The sequence below is a fragment of the Vombatus ursinus genome, unplaced genomic scaffold (genome assembly GCF_900497805.2).
Source record: "Vombatus ursinus unplaced genomic scaffold, bare-nosed wombat genome assembly UNPS02001419.1, whole genome shotgun sequence".
Taxonomy (NCBI): Eukaryota; Metazoa; Chordata; class Mammalia; order Diprotodontia; family Vombatidae; genus Vombatus; species Vombatus ursinus.
The window spans coordinates 23289732-23316026 of record NW_020941197.1 but is presented as its reverse complement, the minus strand read 5'-3'; the positions used below and the strand labels follow the sequence as shown (position 1 = coordinate 23316026).

Here is a 26295-nt window from a genome sequence, read left to right as displayed (position 1 = left end):
TTCAGTATTTGAAACTAGTCATAATTACTTATTAATTATTTGTTCTTATCACCATTGACAACATTTATTGATCACTTGCTGTGTACTGAGTAGCATGCTACAATATAGGATGTTGAAAGAGGCAGAGATGTGGTGTACCCTCTGGAAGAGCTGATGGATCTCTAAAACAGTATGGATTGACTCATGCTAAATACCAGTAGAGTAGTGTAGACCTGAACTACTACTTGTTTACTGTAGAGGAATACATTATAATCTGTAAGAGGCTCTTTGCAGTTATATTGTGTGCCCTTTATAGTTGTGTCAAACATTCATATGTACTAAATAAGTTGGTACTTAATAACAATTTTTAAATTCCTACAGAAATAATTATATAGGTAGCAGTTTTCAAATTTCAGATTTCATTTATTTATTATACATATATTCAAGATATGATGATTCAGGAATGTTGTTTAGATATAAAATAAGAGATAAAATGGTAGAATGGAAAGAGCTCTAGCTTAGGAGTCAGAGGACCTGAGTTCAAATCTTACTCTTGTTATGTTGGTTAATATTTGTATGATTTTGGACAAGTCACTTAATCTCCATGAGTCTGAGTTTCCTTACTCTAAAATGAGAGGTTTGGACTAAGTGGTTTCCATGGTCCCTCCTTGGTCTAAATCTGTGTATTATCATATTGTATTATTGTATTGTCAGTCTGTTTCTTTGACTATGCATAAAAAGATAAAAAAAAGGTGAAGGTTAGTAGTATTTTCCATCTTAGTAGAAGTATTCAAGTGAAGACTGGCTGATCACTTGTTGGGGATGTGGCAGTGGGCCTTCTTGTTCTGATCTGGGTTGGATTAAATGGCTTCTGAAGCACAACTCCGAGATTCTGTGATAATGTAGTCAAGTCCTGAAAAAAAGCTGTAGTAAATAGAATTATTACGAGTGAGTCTTTGGTGGAACCTTGTCCAGAGGACATGAGTTCATTTCTTGATTTTTGGAAGAATTAAGACCAGTGCAGCTGGCAGAAAAAGAGTACTTGGAGAGATGTGATGAAATATTTAGAAGACCATAAGATCAGAGTATTTTGTGGTTCACTCATTTCAGTTGTTCTTACTCTTTGTGACCCCATTTAGGGTTTTCTTGGCAAAGATACTGAAGTGGTTTGCCATTTCCTTCTCTAACTCATTTTATAGATAAGGAAACAGAGGCATGAGACACTTACTCAGGGTCACATATCTATTAAGTGTCTGAGACTAGATTTGTACTCAGGAAGATGAGTCTTCTGACTCTAGGTCTGGTACTCTATCAGATCAGAGAATTACAGAAGCCAAATTTAGGAAGAGTATCAAGGAGGAATTAGGTAGTCATTAGTGTCAAAGGTGTAAGATTGAGAAGTACCTATTCAGAATTATTTCATTCAGTTAACTTTGAGTGCATTTATTTTTCTTCACTATAACCAAATGTGCAAGTGGTATAGTTGAAAGAGTATGTGGTTTGGAGTCAGAAGGCCTAAGTTTGAATCCCAGTTTGCTTAACTTTTCTATATGATTTTAATCTTTTTGGACCTCATTTTCAAAATGATGGGTTTGGGCTCCAGAATTTCTAAAGGCCCTGCCAATTCTAGAACCTCAGTGCCTGTGATCTAGAAAGCTCTTTCTATTTTTTTAAGTTCTTTTATTTAGTCTTGTGTTTTTATAATTGTTATTTATCATCATTTGGGCTTAATTTCTTTAATTTCTATTATGACCCTAAGTATTTCTCAGGGTATCTTTCATAGTCTTTTTTTCTATCTCCTAATTGTGTTGGTACTTTGCTTTTTTGAATTTTAAATTGATTTTTATCTGTGCGTGTGTGTGTGTGTGTGTGTGTTCTTTTGCCGTTTCTTTTCTCTTTATTGTCTTACAGTGATGGTAGGGGGAAGAAGAAAAGGGGGTAAGTGGAAAAGAGGAACCATAGCTCTCTCTTATTCTTGCAGTCTAATATATTAGGTCAGTTTCTAATTTCATTCAATTTAAAATGTAGGCCTTTGAGGCCATACTGCCTTATGCCACTAGTTTATCAACCATAAAAAAAAATAAATGTGATAATTGGTAACTGATTTTGTCCTGAAAATAAATTCATAATTCAAAATTCATAAAAGCTTATGGAGTTGAATTGCTGTATGATAGATTGTAAGATCTTGAGGGTAGAGACTTTGTTTTCCCCACTGCCTAGCACAGTGCTTTGCACATGGTAGACACTTAATAATCTGTTGAATTGAGTATCACAGGGAGTCATTTTTAACCTGTTAGACTAGAATAAAATCATCCTAAACTTTCTAGAATACTTTAAATTATGAGTTGGATAGTTTCTCTTAATATACCTATTTTGTTTTTCCTTTTTCTAATTCAGGTGCTTTGACCTCAGGATGTGGATGTGTTATTTTGTTATTTTTTTTTCTTTATCTTCCATAGGCAAAATTCCAGCAGTACATGGTGACAACTGATGAGCAACTAATTTCACTCACACATGCCATTAAAGGTGTCCCTGTAATAGGATCTATCAGAGAAGAAAGCGTAGCCTCAGAAAGGGGAGTTGCAGTCAGAAGCATTGCCAATAGTCAAGGTATATGTGTGGTAGTATCGAATTATGTGAAACCATATCTGGGTTGTACTGGATTTTGGAAAATTCTATTTTATCTTTTACCATTGAATGTGACTACAAAGTAATGACATTGACTTTGATGTGTGGCTTGTAAAATCCTTCTCATTACTTTGTAGGCACACTACATTATTCATCATGACCATCAAGTGAACCTTGAGAACTTATTGTAGTGATGAACATGATCTCTCTGAAATGGTTTTCCTGTAGTCCCCTGGATAGCTCCCCAAAGCATTTCTCTTTCCCACCATCTTTCTAGGGCCGTGTCCTGGAGTTAGAAGTCGGGGGCCTTGATATTCAGTGCTGGGAGGGTCAGGAGCTGAGTGAGGAGGATGTCCTGTATTATTAGGGTATAGTGAGAGACTGTAGCTGCCTGGCATTCCAGAGAGACGTGCATAAATTCATGTGGAATGTGCCCATTGTTGGTGTGATTCCTGACTTCTGTGTACTTAGTAGAGCCTCTTTTCTTTTTCTTCAGAGGCTCCAGTTGTAAATGATAATGTCTCTGTTCCATTGATGTTCAGAAGAGATGAATTCCCCCAGGAAGAATTACCTGTTAAACTGAGTCAGTTGCCAAATCCCACAGATGGTTTGAGCCTTGCCAACAGTTTACCAGCCCATATGTTTGAGCCAGCTGTTATGCTAACACCTCCTAGGCAAAAAAACAACCCAGAGTTCCCTCCGTTGCAGGAAGGTAAGAAAGCTTCTTGTCTAATTCAGCTCAACAAACATTTCTTAAGTGTTGACTGTGTTAAAGGCCTTGTGCCAGGTATTGGGAGTACCAAGATAAAAATTAAATAGTCCATGTCTTCAAGGAGTTTACATTCCAGTTGGGGTAATAAACATACATAGATAGTAAATACAAGGTATTTGGGGATGAAGAGAGTACTAATTATTGAAGGAGTTGAGGGGAAATTATGAAAGGCTTCTTGTAGGAGGTGAACCTGAACTTGGCCTTGAAGGAAATCAGATTGTAAGAGGCAGAGTATGTTCTAGGCATACGTGTCCTTTGTGAAAATGAGAGTGCCCTGGCACTCCTTGGAATGGCTGGCATCACATACTGTGAAAAAGAGTAATAAGAAAAGAGGCCAGGGAGGTAGGGTGCAGCTGGACTATAGAGGGAATACCAGATTGAAGAGTTAGTATTTTAACTTAAGGCAATAGAGAATTATTCGAGGTTTTTTGAGTAGATGAGTGACATAATCAACAAGACAACAAGCCCATTCTTGTGCCTTAGGAGGATAATTTTGGTATCCTTTTGGAAGAATGCTTGTGAGGAGAGAGACTGAAAACAGGGAGACCACATAGGAGTCAGTCATCCAAGCAGGAAGTGGTGAGAGCCTCAAAGGTAGTGGTAAGGCATGTAAGGTAATGAAAGGGGATAGATTCAAGAGATGTGGAGGTAGAATCAACAAAACTTAGGAACTGGATAAGGAGGAGAAAGGCTAAGGAAGAATCAACAATGACTCAAAGGATTAGAACCTGTTTGATTGGAATGAAGGTGGTGCTCTCAAATGAAATAGAGGGGCTGGGGGAGGGGCAAGTTTAATGAGGGAGATAATAAGAACTATTTTAGAAATGTTTAGAAAATTCCAATCATAACATACGGTATCTATAGATAATGCTATCTAGCAGGCTGTTGATATAAGATTATTTCCAGAGAATGATTGTTACCATATTGTTCCCTTTGGGGAATCATCTGCATAAAGATAATAGTTGAGTTCTTGGGAATGAATGAAATCATCAGAGGAAAGAGAGAAGAGGACCTGGGATAGAGCCTAAGGGGGTCCCTTGGGCAGGAGACTAAGGATCACCCAATAGAGGATCATCAAGTCAGAGATTAAGTTGGAGTCAGGGAGAGGTTAAACTGATTGGGGTAGAGCTGGGAGAGAGCCATGTCCTGGAAACTAAAGGAGGGAGGGGTCAAGAAGATGGAGATGTCAAGTAGAAGGAGGATTGAGAAAAGGCCATTGGGGTTAGCAGTTAAGCAGTCATTGGTGTCCTTGGAGAGAGCCAGTTTCAGTTCAGTGATGTGACTGGAATATAAATTGTAGGATTTTGAAAAGTGAAAAGCTGGCAAGTTAATGAACATTGATAACTTTTTCTAGCAGTTTTATTGTGAAAGGGAGAAGAGGTATAGGATATAAGTCTTTAGATTAAATGAAATTTGATTGTCAAGTTTGCTATGCTTAGCACAGTGCCTGGCACATAATAGGCACTTTAAAAATATTTATTGACTGACTGACTCATATATAACTTAGGGTGCTCCTTGTTATTTAATAATTTTTAACCTACAGAATGAATAAAAGGAATGACTGTGTCTTGTGTAATCCAAAGATGCAAACTTAAGAAATTTTTACATTTGCTTAATAATATGTTAGATGGCAGCATCTGTTGATAAAATGTGACCAAAGGAGAAGGGTGCCAGATATTCTGGGAATTGTGAAATTAAGAGATGTTTAGGTAAGGATTACCCTTACCTCACCAAAAATTTTCTACTTAATCTATTGAGGATTTTTAATTCAAATCTTGTCATGGATTTTAGATGAGAATGTAAAAAGAAATGTTAAAGAACTTTGAGAAAGGACTCCAGTGCACAAGTTATGTCCTCTGTGTAGAATTTGTGGAAGAATATGGACGAGGAGGATGGGATGAGAATGTTTAGATGCATTGTGATTGGCATCTTTGAAGGGAATATCACGTTTATGAAATTGTGGATCAATTAAAATTTTCTCATTTAACTTCAGTACTTTGAAAAAGTACTGAAGTTAAATGTAAAAAGACTAGTTTTAGAGCTACCTAACTTAGTTGGAAAGTATTTGGTAAACTGAAGTAAACTTTACCTATATTTGACTATATTTGAGAGTTTAAAAAAAGAACTACTCTAATTCTTTAAAATACTCTCTAGAATTCTTGGAGAAAGGATAACTTGCTTAAAAAGATCAGTAATTTTTTATTATTGTAAAAATTGTTAAGAAATATTGAATTGCTATGTATTTTATCTTAGAAAATTCTATTGATTTGAATTTAATTAAGCCTCTGATTTCAGGGGCAAGAGAGTGAAGAAATGGCATCAATACGCATTGATGACTTTTTCTAGCACTTTGGCTGTGAAAGGGAGAAGAGATGTAGGATGATAGTCATTAAATGATAATGCAATTTGATTGTTATACTTCCTATATATAGGAGTTATTTCAGTTCTAATGCTAAGTGCAGTGTAAAACTTCATTTCCTAATATAAAACCTTCCTCAGAGATTTTAAAAACTGAAGACATAAGATGAGGATAGAGACTCAATAAAAAAAAAAACAAAATCTTTTGCATCAAACTTAATTGCAATTTGTGATTATTTGGTGACTGAAGTTTACTTTAATGTAGCTGATCTTTTCTTCATCGATATTAGGAAAGTATTAAAAAGTACTTTAGAGAGAGAACATTTTTCCAAGTATTCTCAATTGTTTCTAAAACTACTCTTACAGTGTTTTAATTGAGATAATTTTTGTCTGTTCATTAAAGCAAGGACCTTTATAGATGATACTTTGTTAGCCTACTTTAAATTATTTTATATCCTTGAAAGTTGTAAAATTGTATTTCTTTAAAAGAATTCACTAATTTATATCAACCTTCCTCCTATTATTCAATAAATTCAAAGAATGCTAAGTTCTGGGCTATGTCCAGGGAGATAGAAAAATAAGACTTGCTGTAACACTCATGAAGCTTACAATTTAGTTGGAGAGACTATGGCATATATATAAATAACTATAATACATAATTAGAACATAAGTTCATAAGAGAGGTACAAAGTACTACTTAGCTTGAATAGTTTTATCATGAATATTATTTTAAATCCTTAGATAAAAAGTTTAGTAAAGATGTAAGTGTGAAGAAAGGGTCCAGTAGTAAATAAAATATCCTTTAGAGAATAAAGAATCATTCTTTCAAAACAATAGGAAATCATTTTAAATATCAGACTTTTAATTAGTTATATGAACCCAGATCAAGATTCTTTGGCCTTTGTTTTCCCATACTCTAGCCAAAATATTTGTTAAATGTGAATTTGTCAACTCAGAATGATTTGATAGAGTAAAATCAGTCTGTACATTAGTAGGATAAGTGGCTTGTTTCTGGCATGTTCTCTGTTAGAATTAATGAAGCCATTTGCAATCCAAATCCTTACATAAAGATGTTTCTTTGATATTGCCACATTATATTCATGACCTTGATATATATCATGGACTTACTGTAGATTAAACTTCATTGCTCATTTCTTTATTCTTATCTATAGTATTGAGGAGGACAGTTCAGACTCGTCCTGCCCCACGTATTCTTCCAAGTGTAGAAATAACTGAGAAGGAACAAAATTGGGAAAAGAAGAACTTGCCTAATGCTGTAGAAATTCCAAACTCAAATGAGGAAAACCGTCTCTTCACCCAGAGATGGAGAGTTTCTCATATGGATGAAGATTTAGAGAACAAAACCCAACCTTTATTTGCTAGTGTGCCGCAGGCCCAGTGCCCTCCTTCCCATTTTCAGCCCTCAGGGAACCATACTTTTGCAGAAGAACCTCCAGTACTTGGAGATGGACAGCAGCTAAGAACAAACGAGCCTTTCCTGCAGAACAAAGATCTGATGGCACGAATTGCTGAGTTAACACTGCAGAATTCTGCTATTAAAGCACATCTGAACAATTTTATAGGACCCTCAGGGGAACAAGGGGATGGACTTCAAGACCCGGCCAAACTGGAAAATATAAATGACATGACAACAGTAAGTACCAATCACAGATTGCCTAGTTAGGGATGAATTCAACTTTTATTTAGTTACTTTAGTATATAGATGGATTTATGTCTCCTTAGTATTCCTACTTGGTACTTCTGTAGCTGTCACTAGAACTCTTAACTCTCTTTTAATCAGTTGCCATAATTTGTAGTTGCTATTACTTTTTAACTAGACCTTCCTTTGAATTACATATAAAAGAATGCTATGTACATGCAGTCTTCAACTTATGCAAGGTTTATTTATCAGAATTTTAATTATAGTTTGTTATTTGTAGGTTGGAAAGTTACCATGCCATAAAACTTATAAAACGTGGTTAGGTTCCCAAGCTAGCCCATAAAAGCCTATTAACCTACAATGTAACTAACTATAAGGTTTATATTTTTTTCAATGGGAAGAGGTAATCTGAATTCTGTTTTGGGGATCCCAGGAGCAAATCTTTACCCCTTCTAGTCATGAAAAGGATTCTACCTATTTCCCTTATACTCCAGCAGTTTAAAAACTTCATCGCGGGTTAATTAAGGCTTTGGTGTATATATGTCATGTTGTGGGAGGGGGCTCTGAGCATCTGCCATATATTAATGGTGGATGTCCCAGCAGGGGAAGGGGGGAATGAAGGGATAGATGAGCAAGGCATAATGGTAGCTCTGCTTCAGTCAGAGCTCAAGTAAGGGTAGATAAGGGCTCCAGTGAGCAAATAGGATTTTCCTGGGCAGTGGCTCCCAGAGGGGTAGGAACTATAAGTTGGGAATTGAGTCCCACAAATAGCAGCAGCCGTAAGAACTCTGGCATAGTAGTATAGAGAATATTGGTAGTACAGCTGACCATTTGTATGTGTGTGGTACTTAATAAGTCCAGGGCTTATGATATAGTGGATAGTGTGAATAATGGACTGCTTATTTTTTGAATATTTGAGGACAGTAGTTGTGTAAAATTTTTAAAGAGCCTTTGATACAAGCTTATTTTGGTCAAACACCCCCACCTCCCAGTCTAAATGTTTAAATTTGTTGCTTGTGCTTTTTGTGATGATTATATACTTGCAGAGTCACACTGCAGTGTAGAATCTTCACTTGTTCTTTTACTGTGACCTTGAATACTTCCTAATTTCATACTTTTTTCAGTCTTGCTATTCTATTAATAGACATAGGCTATGAATTAATGATCTCTCTAATTTGTATTCCTCTTCTTTCCTCACCAAGAACAACATCTGTTTATGAAACAATTCAGAGGTTCTGATATATTTGTATATTAAAATATTACTAGAGCATCCCTATATAGAATGTACAGTTACTTCCTTGTTATCTATTTCTTCTTTGCTCCTTTCACTGTATGTGTTTACTACCCTCTTGCAGTGTGTTAGGAGTTAGATGTACTATCAATAATAGTAGGTTGGTAAAGACGGATAGATTGAAATTATTTGATAAATAATTTCAAGGAAAATGTTAAAGTTTAACTTGAAAGCTGTTCCCATACCACATCATGTGAGCGATAGCCTGAAATCTCTGGCCTGCTTTTCAAGCCTTCAAGTCTAGATGCAGCCTGACCTAGGGGATATAGAAGGGCCTGGGCCAGCTTCTCTTAGTTTCGCTACCTTTACTGTTTAAAATTAGCTAGGGAGAGATGGCATCTAAGGAGCTATTGAGTCTTTGTAGCAAATTACTGAGCTCTCATATATAATGCATTTGTATACTGAAACGAACAGTCCATGAGAATCTCTTCCCCCTCAGCCCTTCAAGGATTGGTGCAAACCAAGCTCTGTTTTTGTTAAATCAACATAGTTGGTCTCTCTGGGTTAGGAAGACATTCTGGAGAAGCTATGATAAACAGTATAGGTTTTGTCAGCCTCATTCCCCGTAAGGGGATAAGATAAATTGAACGGACCTGTTGCTGGTACATATTTCAAGTCTCATAGAAATGCATTCAGAAGGAAAAGGGCTTATTCAGTGCCAACACTAGAAGAAGTAATATTCCATAGCTATAGGCAAACATTTCTAACTGCACATATGAAATTCTGCTGTGTTTGGCTATGCAGGTTTATAGAGAGCACTGTTTGCATGAATTTAGTAAGTAGTTCTTATGAGGAAAAGAGCTAGTTTATTTAAAATGCTGAAAGATTGTATAATTGAGTTTTTGAATTCTTATTTTTCTTTAAAGACTTTTCCAGCTATGCAACCACAAATACCAAACAGCATGGAGGAACGAATAGCAGAACTGAACCGCCAGAGTGTGGAGGCTCGAGGGAAATTGCTTCAGTTAATAGAACAGCAAAAACTTTGTTTGAATCCTTCCCCTCCATTAGGTTCCCCTGGTCATTCACCTCTGAGAGCATGGACTGGTGGGTATTGTGGTTTAAAAAGCTAGGAATAAGAGCAGTAGATGAGTAATTAGCATGAATACAAGGCTGTAGTGTATGGGGCCGGGGGGGGGGGGGCAGGGGGGCAGACGGCATGTAGGAGAGAACCTTGAGGGTAACGTTGCACATTATACTGAATGCAACTCTGAAGAGTGTAACTTTTTCCTTGTCTTTTCCCTCTAAGCACCTCTACTACAGATTCAGTGACCATAGCAGTAGAATTGCTTTGACCTCTAGCACCACTTTGTAGACTCCAAAAAGATGTTTTTGACAAGTTTATTAAATAAGGGGAAATTAATTACTTTCATCTTTTCGTGTAACACTTGTCCTAGAAAACTGTTTGATGCAATAAATAGTTACTAAGCAGTGACTCAATTCACTTAAACTGTTATTTGTTTTTTAATTGATGCAATTAAAAAATTACCTATAAGGGAATTAACTTGGTAACTGTTCTGTGAAATTACATTTGTAGTTTTGTTTTTATACATGTGATATTGGATATATGTATATAAATCACTGTGGTTCAAATGTTTCTAAGACAGTCCTGTGTTTAAGAAATTTACAATATATTTGGGAAAACACAAGTAATATTTTTGAATTAAATATTAAATATCTAATATAAATTACAAGTGTAGAAGTTACGACAGGGAAGAGTTCATTGTGGGTAGGAACATAGCACTATATACCTATGTGTGTTTATGTGTATGTAAGTATCCACACACATTGGAGATTAAAATAGGTATGTAGAATATATATTTATAAAATGTGCGTGTGGTATACATAACATACGTATATGTATGTGTATACACATATTAATATAAATATGTACTTTAGGAGTTACAGTTTTATAATACTTTTATAATTTGCAATTTTATAAATTTAATATGTCCTTTTGAGAATTATACTTAATTTATATAATATATGTATGTGCATACATATATATATTTTAGGATCTATATATTCTTTAGGGGTGTGTGTGTGTGTGTGTGTGTGTGTAGGAGGTATAGTTTGAACTGGGCTGGAAGGATGGAAAGGACATAGATAGTAATGGAAAGGAACAACATTATTCTAGGCAGAGAGAACAGTGTCATAAAGACACTGAGGCAGCAGTGACCAAATCTACCAAACTGTGGCAGGTTCTGTGTGTGGTGGTAAATAAGTTTGGATAGGTAGAGTGGGGACAGTTTATGGAGGGCCTTGAAAACCAGGTAGAAAAAGGGATAGATTTGATGCAGTAGACAATAGGAAGGCATTATGAATTTTTGAACAAAGAATTTAACATGGAGAGAGTGTTGACTTAGGAAGATTAGTGTGTTGATCATGTGACAGATGATTGGACAAAGAGATTTGAGGCAAGGATGCAGCCCACTGGCCATCATACAATGGATGTGGTCATCAGGACTGATATTACGATAGCAACAGTGAGAAGGTAGAGGAAAGGGAAAATTATGAAGGACATGACTTAAGTGACAAGACTGAGTTTCAGACGTGAAGGAAAGAGTCAGACTAATGGTTTCTTACCTGGGAGACTTGCAGGATGATGGTTTCATTGAAGAAACTTGGTAGTTGGGGATGGAAAATGAGCTTTTTTTGGTGGGAACAAGGATGGAGAAGAATATGATAAATGAATTTAATTTTGGACATGTTTGAGAAGATGACATACTTATCTAAGTAACAGAGAATTCCTTGTTGCCTGTATAGAAAAATACATTGCGACAAAAGGAGTCATATTTTGATTACGTGACATTTATGAATAGCAAGTCAATTAACTTACTTTAGTGTGGTGTGTTCTGTTTAATTAGAATTCAGTTTGGTAGACTTTTTTAAGCACTGACAGGGCATTGTGACAGATCTCAAGGGAGATAGAGTTTAGCTAAGATACAGTCCTTATCCTCAGGAAACTTCTATTCTGGTACAGTTAACTAATGTATATAGTAAAATGGTCCAGTACATCTGTGTAAAAGATGTTTAATCTAAATGCTTTAATGTTTAGAGGATTTTATCAGTCTGGATACTCCATCCACTGAAGCAGGTCATAGCTCTTGTCTATTTTAGTACCTAGATAAAGAATACTCATTAGCCTATGGTCAGCTTGGTGAGGAGCCTTTCCAAATTTAGCCATACTATGGTCCTTGGACAACGGATGTCACTAGGCTCATTCTTGAAGCATTTCCCCCTGGAGGAGTTTACGTTTTGCTGGCATAGCTTTTGATAAGCCAATGTTTCTTCTAAGTAGAAGGGTAAAATTTTAATTTCCTATTACCTCTTAAACTCTTTTACTTACTTAACACATGTTAAACTCTTCAAAGAAACATCTGAAAACTTTCTTTTGTCCGAAAACTTCAGACATGACTTTTGATTGAAGACTTCTTTGGATTTCTTATAGGCATTCCCTGTTTTCCATTTGTTACTTTTAAAAGTTTCCCATGGTTTCTGTTACTAGAAAGTTTCTGATTACATGGGTCTCACTTCACTGGGATGTATGTTATTAACAGCAAAAGCTACATTATTTTTTTTTCACAATTACATTTTCTAATAACTCAGGCATATCAGTGGGTTGTAATTGTCAAAAAACAAAAAATACTGAGCAAAAGGATTGCTAATATATAAATTGTAGCAAGACAAAATTGAATGATTATTTCTTTAAACAGAAGATTAATGGAACTAATATTTTATTTTCCAGAAGGTGGAAAGAGGACTATTGAGGTGTCTATTCCAGGGGCAGAAGCTACAGAGAACTCGAAAGGCAGTGCTATTTCTCCTGCCAGTGGGATGAATGCAAGAAGGTGGGGTTATTGTAAATAAATATTTATTAAACACCAAAAATACGAGAGGCATTTTGTGCAACTCTTTATGATAAGGTATTTGTAGTCTGATTTAGTTTTAGTTGGGAGGGTAGGTTACTTGGATAAAGAGAAGAAAAGGGGTCAGGAGCAAACCACAATTGGGTACAAAAGGACTTGAGGATCAAGAAGCTCCAGAGAAAAGTGGAATTGAGGGAGATTCGGTTTTTCCCAACCCCACTTTTTTTTAATGAAACTAATGCTTTATTGACTAAAAGGAAATATGCAAACACACTTACACACTGTAAAGAACCTGGGCTCATCTAGGCCCGAGTCATCTTTTTCTCTTCAAACAACAATTAAATGCAAATGTGTTATTTGAAGGAAATTTGTTAAAATTAGGAACCATAAAGGTGTGTTTTTTACAGAATTTTAATAAGTTCTTTATGTAATAATCATTAACTTACAGTTTAAAAACAATTTAAAAAACACATTTAATTCAACTTTCATTATTAAAGACTTTGATTATGGCATATAAAATTGCCCCAGGTATGAGAATAGTGCCATTATTCTAAAATACACCGTGACACTAAGAATTTTGTATTTTGTTTGGGATTTTCTGCCTTTAACTATTGAAGTTTTTTTTTGTTTTGTTTTGTTTTAGAAATTTGCTATTGATACTAGTTTCAGTGCAGTTTTTATTTGAATAGTGTTGTTTTTATTCCTCTAAGCCTATAGATGGTTTTCCATTTTCATTTGTAAATTTTGAATTGGTTTGGAAGATACTGTCACAGGAAACCCAAGAGACAGTGTTCCAGTTTTCAAGGCTGTGTGAAAAATGATTGTAAAGTAACTGTTGTGGCATGTGGAATCAGTCAAATTACTTTTTAACTGTGTCATTGGATGTATTCAGTAGAATCATGGGAAGTACTTTGCTTTTTCTCCCTTAAATGGATCTTTTCCACATAAAATAATCTTTGAGGGAAATTATTCAACATTAAAGTGCCACAGTGATGATATTTTAATTGTAAAACTCTGTGAAACTGGTATGTTACAGGACTTTGTAGAGGAATAACAACTATTATTGATCTTTGCCTTTAAGGCAGAGTTTGCTAACAAATCAGTCGGGACTTCACATCATAGATTTAGAAGTAGCTAATGGGTTTGAAAATTTTTTGAAATGATAAAATACTAAGTAAAGGTATAAATGCACAAAGAATATAGAATATTACAAAAGTTTTGTGAAATGGAAGTCATGAAGAGAAGTTTAAATTCAGAATTTATTGTTTCTTCCAGTAGAATAAAGTGAAACTCTTTCATTCCAGGTGATTATTAGGTTTCTCTGTTGATATAATTCTGTTTATTATTGTTATTGTTAATAGTTATTGGTTTTATGTTAATTCACATTTACATAGTGTTTTATAATTACAGAGGACTTATGTACGTTATCTCATTTGCAGTTAGCAATATTTGCAGTTGTTTCAGGGTATCAGCTATGTTGTTTTAATGTGTTTAATAAATATTTGTTAAATGTATGAATGCTTATTATTGCAAGGTTCTATAATAATCTGAATATAAACACAGAGTTCTTAATAATTTAAACTTAATGTGAATAAAAGCCAAGCATGATGTTAAAGGAATATTGAAACTATAACTACTAAGTATTCCTAAAATAAAGGAAAAGGGGTTCTTTTCTAATTATTTACCTTTTTTTGTAAATATTTAAATGTCCTGAAATTGAGAATTACAATGTTTTCTGAAGAATCTTTTCAAAAATGGAAAGAAAAAGCATTGGACTCTAGGAGTCAAAAGACCTGAATTCCCATCATAGTTCTCATAACAGCTAGCTATGTGACATAGGGCAAATCACTGAACCTTTCTGGGCATCAGTTTCCTCTTTTTTGAAATCAGGGGTGTGGATTAGAAAATCTTAGATATCTTTCATCATTAGGAATTTATAAATTAGGATTAGGAAGAATTAAAAAGCAATTAAGAATGCATATTCATTTAAATTGGAAAGATAAACACTCTTCATAGGTAGTTGGTAACTAATATATTACCAATCTCCATGGTGAAAATGTAAGGGACTTACAAAGTTATGTGATTTGTATATATTTTGTATATGTGTGTGTATATATATATGTGTGTGTGTGTGTGTGTGTGTGTGTGTGTGTGTGTGTATATGTAGTGCATATAAATATCCTTCTCCTACATCACCTAAGCCTCTGTCTTATATTTCTTACTACCCTCTGGATAGCATGGTGTGGTAGAAAAAGCATTGGATTTGGAATCAGAGAGGACCCTCATCTCTGCTATTATTTTTGTGACCTTGAGCAAATCTTTTGGGGCTCAATTTTCTTAAGTATAAAATGAGGGGATAGGACTAGGTGATCTCTGAGGTTCTTTCTAACCCTAAATCTTATGGTTCTGTCTATGTACTCCACCTGGGTTACCCATTGTGGCCTCCAAATTAATATGTCTGCAGCTAAATTCATTATCTTCATCCTGCCACAAGCAACTCTCCTCCCATCAGCTCCTTCTCTAGCTTTTCTTCCTTTTGTCAGTGGTACCATCAGTTTTCAAATTTGAAAGTTTGGAGTCATCTGACTTGCTCTTCCCTTCCCACATCCAGTTAGTTTCCAAGTCCTGTTCAGCCTTCTTTCATGTTATTCCTTACATCTGTCTCTTCCTTTTTAAACTTACTGCTACCACCCTAATCTAGAGTTCATCATCACCTTATAATTAAATTACAGCAGTAGCCTCCTGGTGATCTCTGTCTCTATTCCATGCTACAAAGTGCTGCTAGATTTCAAAAATACTGCCTTACTTCTGTAAACTACATATATAAAAACTTTTGAAACTTCTCATTTACTATAGAGTTAGAGTTTAAATACTTTATCCTAATATTTGAACTCCTACCTACTTTATCCTTTTTAGCATAGGTTCCAAAAGTGGGCAGTACCACCCCCTGGGGTGCTGGAATGATCCAGGGGAGTAGTAGTAGCCTCAGGTGCAACTGGGGGATATTGAATAAAAATTAGGGGGCAGTGGAGCATAAGGAAAGAAGAGAAGAACATTTTGAAAAACTATTCATACATGTTTCATCTGATGTGTAACAGAGTTAAAATCATAGTGATTATATTATTTTCCAAATAACCACACAAAATGCAAGTTATAACCAATCAGTGGTCAAGTCTGACACAGGACTTAACAAGCAAGTGTTGGCAGGTGAGCATGTGGCGCATTGTTGGAAGTCCAGTATGCATCAGCAGGAGTATGTGCGTGTAATGACTTGTTTACAATACAATAATATATAGTTTCATGATGCAATACTGTGTCATCAAAATTTCAATGCAGGAACCCCCCCCCCCATAAATTTACAGTAAATTATTAAATTTAAGATATGTCATTTTAAAAAAATTTATATATTTTTTGAAATTATGCAAATTTTTAACAAATAACCATTAAAAGGTTAAAGAAAGTAGATTTCCAGGGCAGGTGCTGAGTAACTTTTTTTTTTTTTAAAGGGGCAGTATGGGGGAACAGCTAGGTGGTGCAGTGGATAGAGCAGCAGCCCTGGAGTCAGGAGGACTTGAGTTCAAATCAGATAATTGACACTAGCAGTGTGACCCAGGGCAAGTCACTTAACCCCATTGCCTAGCAAAAAACAAAAAACAAACAAAAAAAGACAGAAAAAAGGGGCGGTATACCAGATAAGTTTGGCCGCCTCGGCTTTATAGGAATTCTCTGCTTCAACCAAACTAGCCTGTTTGCTGTTCGCTGAACATACTGCATATGACCCACCTGATGTCTCCATTTATGCCTTTCTCCCTTCCTAGAATATCCTTTTTTCTTCTTTCAAGGTTCAGGCTAAATGCCATCTCCTTCATAAGGCTTTCTTGGGTTGCTCCAATCTTTGGTGATTCTTTGAATTCCCTTAACATTTGTCTGTATCTCTCTTTGCCCTTAGCATATGTACCTTGTATTGTAATGGATCTTTTCATATGTAATTAAGTCTCATCAACCTAGCTAGATTGAAAATCACTTGAAGATAGGATCATTTCTTATATCCCTCTGAGATACTTCCACTTTCTTGTGTATAGTAGTTTCTCAGGAAAGGTTTATTGATGATGATATTTTATTAGTTTATTGATAAGCTACTCCCTACATCAGTGCAGATCATGGCCTCCATATAGCTTCTCATCCTGTGAGATTCTTCAAATCTATCCTGCAGACATTTAAGTGTCTACTAAAAATGGATTTCTTTGATGGGGAACAGTGCAGTCATTCTGAGTGCTGGGCAGCTTTCCTCTTTTATTCTTCCTATTTAATTTTTGATTCAGATGCCATCTTTGTACAATATATATGTCTTAATGAATTAATTTGATGAATGGCCCATCCAGCTCTGTGTTATACCCTATCCTCTATTCAGATCCTATTCTCTATCCACTTGATTTTTTGTATGGATTGCTAAGGCAGTCTCTCTTGAATATCTGTGGATCTTATTGAAAAGGCTTTTAAATCTTTTAGGATTTGATGCATTCATCACAATGTCCTCTGCAAACAAGAGCATCTGTAAAAGCTTAAAGTCACTTCTATAGGAAATCTTTTTTTCATTTGAACTTTATACGAGACAGGCTGTCAGACACTAGGAAACACACATCTGCTCGCTTCATCACTGATAGTGGTATTTAGGAGTATTGAACAAAGTTCTCTCTGTAATTGCATTTATCCAATAATCTGGTATGATGTTAGCATTTGAAATACCTTGTTGACGAATAGCTTTTAAGGCAGTGTTCTGCTTTGTCAGACCAAATGTTGGTTGGTTGTTTTGGTTTTTTGATAATAAAGAATGTAGACATAGAAAGTTCTTATGTTCTTTGGGCCAAGTCATTTGTCTAACTGTGAAGCTGTGGTGTGCTGTAGAAAGTACTAGAAATGCGCGCTATAGCAGTAAGACAAGAAAAAGAAACGGAAAGAGTAAGCACAAGTTTAGAGAGAATATAATTATGACTTTTTGCAGAGGATGAAATGGTTTACTTAGAGAACCATAGAGAACCAAGTAGGAAACCAACAGAAACAATTAACTTCAGCAAAGTTGTAGGGTATAAATCATCATTTCTGTGTACTACCAACAAAATCCAACAAGAAACTAGAAAGAGAAATCACATTTAAAATTGTTAGTCAAAGCATAAAACACTTGGGAGTCTACCTACCAAGACACACACAGGAACTATAGAAACATAATTATAAAAGTCTTTACATAAATGAAGACATCTAAATAATTGGAGAAATATCCATTGTTCATGAGCTTCCTGAGCCAATGTTGTAGAAATGGAAATACTTTACAACCTAAATTCATTTACTTATTCATACTATACCACTCAAACTACCAAAGGATTTCTTTATAGATCTAAACAATAATAACAAAAATCATTTGCAGGGACAGATGGCCAAAAATATTCAGGATATTATTGAAAAAAAGTGGGAAGAGCCTAGTAGTACCCCTCAAACTATACTACAAATTGTAATTGTTAATTGTTAAAAACAATTTGGTACTGGGTAAGAAACAGAGAGGTTGAGCAGTGGAACAGATTAAGTACATAATATATAGAATCAAATTACATTTTTAGAACTATACAGAATAATAACAAAATTCATTTTTTAAAAACAAAAAAAGTTCTAGAAGCCCAAGCTCATGATAAAGATTATGAATAGAGGGGCATAATATTTCTAGGCTCCAAACTATATTATAAAGCAGTGGTAATAAAAATATTTGGTACAGGTTAAAAAATAAAAATCACTCAGTGGAATAGACTAGGTAAGAAACAGCAGTTAAAAATAATTGTATGTCAGTTTGATAAACTCAAAAGCATAAATTACTAAAGAAGAGACTGCCGCTGAGAAAACTGAAAAGCAGTTCGGCAGAAGTTAAGTTTAGGTTGACAACTTAAACCATATATCTTGTTAAGCTTAAAATGGAGGCATGGTATTAATATAAAAAGTCATATAAAAAAACATGAGTATGATATCAAGTATATTTTAAAGCCGTAACTTGGGAAAGAATTCTTAACTAAATAAGGGAAACAGAAGATCAGAAAAGACAAAATAAACAACTTTAGTTGCATGAAATTAAAAGGCAGCCTGGTGTATGGATAGAAAGCTATGTGACCCCCAAGTCAGTCCTCTTACCCTTAGTGCCCTCCCTCTGAGATTATCTCCAATCTATCCTGTGTATATGTTCATCACACAGAGTTGTTTGTAAGTTGTCTTTTTCGTTACACAGTAAGTTCATTGAGAGCAGCAACTTCCCCCTACTCCCTTTCTATGTATTGCCAGCATTTAGCAGCCTGCCCTACACATAGTAGGTACTTAATCAATACTTGTTGACTTGTATTGGAGGCTGGTCTAGTGCAGTCTCTGACACATCCTGGCTCTGTGGCTCTGGTGAAGTCAGTTAACCTCGTAGGGCCTTGGGCAGTTCTCCAAGACTGAAGTTTCAGAGCTGGTGTGCATTGGTAGAGAGAAATTCCTCCCTAAAAGCTGAAGAAATCACAGATCCAAGGGGGAAAAGTTTTTCGTGGATAAAATCAGTAAAAGACGGATTTGGAAGAGAAACGGTAGAAGAGGAGAAAAACATTTTTTTCTAAAATCACCACAACTTAAACAGCTGAACTTCTTGCAGTTAAAATTTCATTGTGATCTTTGTGCCAAGTTCCAACGTTTTAATAGTGTTACACAAGTTTTGAGTGTTGACTATGACAGCTTTCTCTTTTTTTCTTCTTTATGACTAGATCTTCAGGTGCCACCAGTTATTCCTGCTCCCCATTAAATACAACTTCAGGGAGTGGACGATTTACACCTCTCAGTCAGAGGGCAAAGGTACATGAGAAAAAGTGATTGCAATGCTTTGCCATTTCTGTTATATTTGTGTTATGATGTTGAGATGTGTGTGGGGCAGGGATTAGTGGGAGAAGGAATTATTTTTCTTTTAGGACTTTAATTCTTAACCTTGACTAGTCACCCAGGTTAAGAGATGCTCATCATTGGAAAGTTAGCCACCAGGTGATAAATTTTTTTTGGTCATGACAACTCATGAAGACTTTTTACTAATATCTCTTGTAGTATTTTTGTGTGTGAAGAGTGTAATATACATGGTGGTATTATGGATTGAGGAGAAAAGATTAAGTTGTAAGATTTTTTTAAAAAAAGTGTGACAAGTCCAAAAATATTGTTTAGGATAATAATGGCCTAAAGCAGTGCTTCTTAAACTGTGGGACCCCACATGGGGTTGTGAAAAAATTTGGCAACAGTAAAAGGTTTCTGAATGTTCAATGACCAAAAATTAATTAAAAATCAAATGCATAATGAATCTAAGGTGTTTCTGGCAGCGCTTGCCTGTGTTGCCTCACGCAACTTCGCTGAAGCATGGGTTCTGAACGCTGCATTCGCACTTTGTGCTGTGCATGCCCTCACACTACACAATGCCAACAAGCGTTCCTGAAACTCTAAAAGGGGTTGTGAGTGAAAAAAGTTTAAGAAGTCCTGGCCTGAAGGATGGATGTCTCTTATGAGTGTTTCTCATATTTCCAATTGTGCTATAGGAACATATTTAAGTTTAATATCTTGTAACATATTTAAAAGTTTCTGTTATGACCAGACACTTTTCAGTGTCAACAAATCAAATTTTGTGTCTCTGACAATCATTTCTGAGGAAGAATCACTAGGAATCTTCTTACATCCTGCTTCTGACACATAATGCCTTGTCAAGTGACTTAACTAGCCATTTTATGCCCCAAGCAGTTTTCCAGTCCTCTTAAGTTGCTGTGTGGGTACCAATTTTGCATTGGCAGAGAAAGTTTCCTCTGTGGTAATTAATTCCCTGTACTGAAATCCCCCTAATGAAAGCATAGGTACAGTTCAAAAATAAGTAATATAGAAACTAATAAGTGCATAAGCGCATCTTACTTGCCTCATACCACTAAGATTGGCTGTTGTTTTTCCTATGTGCTAGCAAAATGTTATGGAAATCTTGTGTAATTTATCCCTGTGACCTGCACTAGGAAAACATTACTTCTTTTCCTCCTTGTTAGTTTGTGTCCATGATATACTTACACAGATCAGTCTTTAAAAACAAAAATCTTCATGATTAGTAAGTGAAGAGATTATCTGTTCCTTCTCCAGGATATTTTATTTGGCAGTTACTTTCTTAGTAGAGAATAAAAGTTTTAGGCAGTAGCAATTGCAATTAAAATCTGATTGTCTGATATGATGTATTTAACTTGCTTACTTTAACTTCTGAAAACTGAGTGATCTCCTGTATATTGTCTGACTCTTCAGATAATTTATTTAAATCCTCTCTGCCTCTGTATTCAACAGGTTGAAAAGCAAAGAGAAGAAGGCTGGTTTGCTCTCTCTACACATGTGACATAAGTGAAGTCATGTTTTACAGATCTTGTTTTATTTTAAAATATTTTCTTCACGAACTTCCATTTCCCAGCTCTTCTGCCTTTTTATGTTACTCCTTTAATTAGCACACAAAAACCTATGCATCAGTTCTTCTGGTGGACAGAAGTAAAACATTTGTCATATTTCTGCATTTATTTTGAATGTTGACCTTTTGGGAGAATACCTATTTAAGAAACAGCCCTTCTGAACAGAAATTTGATAAGTGGGGAATTCAGGTATCACATATCATTTATTTCCTTTAAGGAACCAAGTTGAGGACATCACAAGCCTTTTAAATTTCTCATGATTAGATTTTTATAAAAAAACTGTATGATATTTGTACCTACAACAAATTGAATTCCTGTTTTTGGTCACATAATAAATGTCATCTTTGACATCTTTTAAATTTTTTTTTCTAAAGAACAGAGTTGGTATGGGTCAATCTTTGTAATAAAAGTTTTCTCTCTGGTTTGAGTATAATTACTGACTTATGGAAAAACTTTTAACAGCATCTTGGTCTCAGACTGACTGCTTTGAAAGTCACTGCTTTTTCCCACCTTTTTTGAGCACATTGTTTATAGAGTTATTTTTTTTAAATGGGTGTGTGAGTATGTTTGTGTTTTTCAGTAGATGAGAATAGTTGTATGTATTATAGAATATGCTTATGTGTTTTTTAAATGTAAACTTTTATCTGTAATGGTGAGTAATGAATTTTAAATAAAAAAATCATAGTAATTTGAATCTTAAATTTTTATGTTAACTATTCCTGCAGTACCTGTGTCAATAAGCTAGCAAGTGTCTAAAAGCAATAATAATGAGTTAATTCTAGAACTAGTACTTGAAAAGAAATTATGGTTCAAAAATGATTCTTTCTCTGTGTTATCTTGAAAGAGGTCATTATGGGACACTAAGCAAACTCAGTATAGGTAAGTACTTTTGTAGGTTCCCGGATAGGTTGGGCATTGAGTTCTCTTCAAAACTTGATTTTTAAAATCTTGCTTTTTATCTTAGGAATTGACTTATTCAGCCTACATTTGCTTGAAGCTTTTATTTATTTCTCATGCTCAGTGGCAGAAATGGAAATTATTTCCTCAAGAAATACTGAATATATTTCCATGAAACCATATGTATAATTTGCTTGTCCTCCTCCATCCTTATTCAGTCTTTTATTTTAACTGGCACTGTATTGTGTGTAATTGGTACCTTAATAAATGTTATTCCAATCTGAATCATAAACCATTTTAGTCTCATCCCTTTTTTGTACTTCTGAAGAATCACACAACTCGTTTTGATCAATGAATTCATTTTCTTACTCTGCTTTTTGTTTACTGTTTTCCCAGTGGTCTATTGTCTAATTTTAGTTTCTGGTTCTTCTGAGCCCAAGATTCTACAGTAGCCACCAACCCCACATTTTACCTAGTGTGTGGGTTGTGGATTTTAGTACCCACCATATTCATGTCACTTCTCTCCTGACAAATGAGAAAAGTAAAATTTTAAAAAATGAGAATGAGAGACAATATGACATACTGTATAAAGAAACAGCCTCCATGCCAGGAAGATCTGTATTCAAGATTCACCTCTGATGCCTCCTGGCTGTGTGACCCTGGTCAAGTCACTTGATGTGACGCTGGTCAAAGCACTCAGTGCTCTAGGAAACTTTCTAAGATGATGAGTTGGAGAGAATGTGCAAACCTGCATTGGTAGAGGGAGTTTCTTTTCATCTAGGAGTTCTCCCTACCAGTGTCATCACTGGACTAGTCCTCATAATTAATAACAAACAACAGATGAGATAAGATAGTGGTAGTTCATCTCTTCGTTTTCTGATTTATCTATGTGTAGGTTACCTGCTATTTGATCCATATCAGAGCCTTCCATTATTGTTACAGCAAATGGCAGGCAACCCTCTTCAATTGTCAGACTTTTTAAAAAAATACTTTCTAAGGTTCATTTGTGACCTAAATGCAAATTAAGCTAGTATAAATTTACTTTTTATTTACATTGAGAGTGAAGGGATATTTTAATTCCTTCACAATGTCTGGGTCAACAGAATTATTTGCATCCATCTTTGATACATTTATGTGAATTCAGTATTTATGCAATAGTATATATAATACATTAAGCATTTACTATATGTAAGACAGTTCACTAGATGCTGGGAATATAAAGTTGAAATAAGACAGTCCTTGCTTTCAGGGAGCTTGCAAATTGGGGATAAAATCTGCACCAAAATAGTTACAAGTAAGGCAGGATGTGGTATCCCTAAAGAGACTATTGACTTTTAAAGAATAGTATACCCCCTCAACAAATAGGCCTTCTTAACAGATTTTTCTGCAGAGAAAAATTTATTTCACATCCCAGTAATAGCAGTCAGTAAACATTAAGTGTCAGATATGTGCTGGACACTGTGTTAAGCACTAGGGATATAAGAAGAAGTAAAAACCAGTCCTTACCCTCCAGGAGATCACACTGTGATGGCAAAGACCAAGTCTTACAAGGAACCAAATTAAGCATAACACAAACCTTTTAAATGTCTCTCTTTGGTTCAGATCTGTTATTTCGTTAGTGTAGGGATGCTGATTGTGGAAATTCCTTCCACTGATGCAGATCTGACAACTCATATGAGTTTAATTCTAAAGAACCTAGAGGTTAGTAACTTGGTCATAGTCACACATCTATTTTGTGTTAGAGGCTAGACTTTAACCCAGATTCTCCTGGTACCGAGTCTGGTACTCATATCCATTATGTCACACTGTATCTCTATTAAAGAACAGTCTAGGGTGAGGCATTTTTACCTGCAATAATCTATATTTTTATAATTCTCATGTCTTTTTTCTGAAGAGTAGAATTGCTATGTATGTAATATTTTTTCCTATGTTAATACACTTGAAATACAGAAAGGTAGTGATTGCCTTTTTTCTGTATCTGACTGTGACCTAATAATGCCTTTTATTTTTCTGGCATTTGTCAGAATATCAAAAAGAAAATGATTCTCCCTTTTGCTTGCACAAAACCTTCCTGGTAAGACCAGGTCTTATTTATTTTTGTACTTCTGGTGACAGGCTCAGTACTTTGAACAAAATATATATTTATTAATTGGTAGTTCAGTAAGTTCTCTCACATGACCAAAAATCAACTATACTGTCTAGGAAAAAGGAAATATTGGTTGCCTATAGCTGAACTTCACTGAAAATATAAACTCTCATAGCTTGGAGGAAAATGAAATTAATATTCTCAGTTGTGTTTTAGCATTTTGAGTTCCTATTTAGATCTCATTACTTGTAAATAGTACAACTCACATTTAGGTCACACTTTGATGTTTATAAAGTGTTTTTCCTTACAACAATCCTGTGAAGCAGATAGTACAGTAATTATCATCCTCAGTTTTACATAAGATTATACTAAGATTCAGACAATGACATCTTTATGATCCCTTGGGATTGTGAGTTGGCCATTCTGTCATCCTTGCCCACCCAACATCCTTCCTCACAATAGACTGCCCCCAATACATTTGTGTCCCCAAACTTTTGTTGTGCTCCTCATTTGTCATACGGCTCCGAAGAAAGATTTTATGCAATGATATATACATTGCATGTCGGGTAGCTGAAAGCTTTTATTTTTCATGTTTTGTTGTGGACCAGTTGGTATTCTGAGGTAATTCATTGCTAGCAGCACAGAAGACTTCATCCTTAAGCTTTGATCTCTTTTCATCAATCATTGTGATTATGACTGAAAGAACCCAGTCAGAATTTTTTTTACCTTTTCTGATTCACTTTTATTCTTTACTGTTACACGGAATTCAGGCACTAAGGTACACATTCCCACTACTTGTAGATCTCCATACTGTCCATATATATTGCATGAAATGTTTGTTTCATATTCTTTATTTTACCGAGGGTCATCTCTAAGCTATATAATTTTGATACCTTCAGCAGATGTTGCAATGATTTTTCTTTGGGATATGCTCCTAAATTATTGAAAATTATCTTAGACTATACCAGCCCTTGGACTGGAAGAATGGAATCACGATTGATGGTGAACACTTTGTGCACTTGCTTTTGGTACATTATAGCTTATTTGAAAGTGGTGTTCCATACAAACCTAAATATTTGTAGCAGAGTTTTTGTAGTAGCAAAAAACTGGAAAAAAATCAAATGCCCATTGATTGAGGAATGGCTAACCAAATTGTGGCAAATGAATGACATGGAATATTACTGTGATGGAAGAATAAATACTAAGATGCATGGGAACACTTATATGACCTTATGGAAAATGAAATAAACAATCAGGAAAACAACGTACACAATTGCTACAACAATATAAATGGAAAGAACCTTCCTCTACTACCTCCCCCCAAAAAAGCTGAATAGAATACTGTGTAATTACAATAATAAAGCCTGGCCCCAAAGAAGAGAGGAAAAATGTGCCCCTTGAAGAGTTAGGGGATAACAGATGTAGAAAATTGGCATTTACTTGTGTGACAGTTGCTGTAGTAGTCCATTTTGCTAACCAGGTGGCATTGAGGCCCTAGGTCTCCCACCCCTATAAGCAGTGGTTCTTAATGTACAGTCAATGAATTAAAAAAAAATTATATCTGGATTTCAGTATAATTTCCATTGTTATCCTATTTTACGCATTTAAAACATTATTCTGAAAAGGGGACTATGACAAAAAAAGGCAAAGAACATACCTGATAGAATGGGAAGAACAGCAAATTTAGAATCAGACAGCTCTCTGGGCCTTCCTTTCTTCATCTGTAAATAAGGGATTTATACTATATGGTCTCAAAGGTCCATTCCAGATTTAAATAAACAGTTTAAATAATTTTGTATACCTGATAAGTGGGGGGGGGGGGAGATTGAGCTGGTAGAATGATGGAAGCAATTTACTAATACAGTAGATGTGGTGACCTTAACTAAACCGTGTTCATTATATTATGTACATCCAGAAATACTTTTTTCTAAGGTTATGATTGTAATATGCGCTGGATGCCACATATACACGAATCCCTTTGAGTGTGGCTCCTGCCGCAGGAGAATTGTTTTCAGTCCCTGGTGTTGGGCACTGAAATACAAAACAAATGTTCAAAAACAAAATAGATATTCAATTTCCATACTTTTCCCACAAAATAAACAATTGAAAACTTCAGTTTTCCTGGTGTATGCTTACATAAAATCAGTACTCCAACAATGTTAAATGCAAGTGTGATGCTTTTATTCATAGCTCCCTGGAACCAAAAAGAAATACATTTTGAAGAGCACAAACCCATGGTGTAAATTATTCAAAAGAAAATTTCAAAAGGATAGATAAACTT

The 26295-nt window shown here is 35.1% G+C and overlaps 1 protein-coding gene across 4 annotated transcripts in view; it reads left to right on the top strand.

The window, feature by feature from the left end:
- Positions 1–22201, top strand: part of SPICE1 (spindle and centriole associated protein 1) — a 33062-nt gene extending 10861 nt beyond the window's left edge. For 3 of the 4 annotated variants that reach the window (XM_027867751.1, XM_027867758.1, XM_027867743.1), the window contains 7 exons: positions 2439–2589; positions 3104–3319; positions 6910–7391; positions 9555–9735; positions 12437–12539; positions 19331–19418; positions 20916–22201. In XM_027867751.1, coding sequence (XP_027723552.1) covers positions 2439–2589; positions 3104–3319; positions 6910–7391; positions 9555–9735; positions 12437–12539; positions 19331–19418; positions 20916–20969 — 1275 coding nt within the window. In that variant the 3' untranslated portion in view covers positions 20970–22201. The remainder of the gene's footprint in view (positions 1–2438; positions 2590–3103; positions 3320–6909; positions 7392–9554; positions 9736–12436; positions 12540–19330; positions 19419–20915) is intronic. The other variant, XM_027867768.1, reaches the window with a different exon arrangement.
- Positions 22202–26295: the final 4094 nt, after the last annotated feature.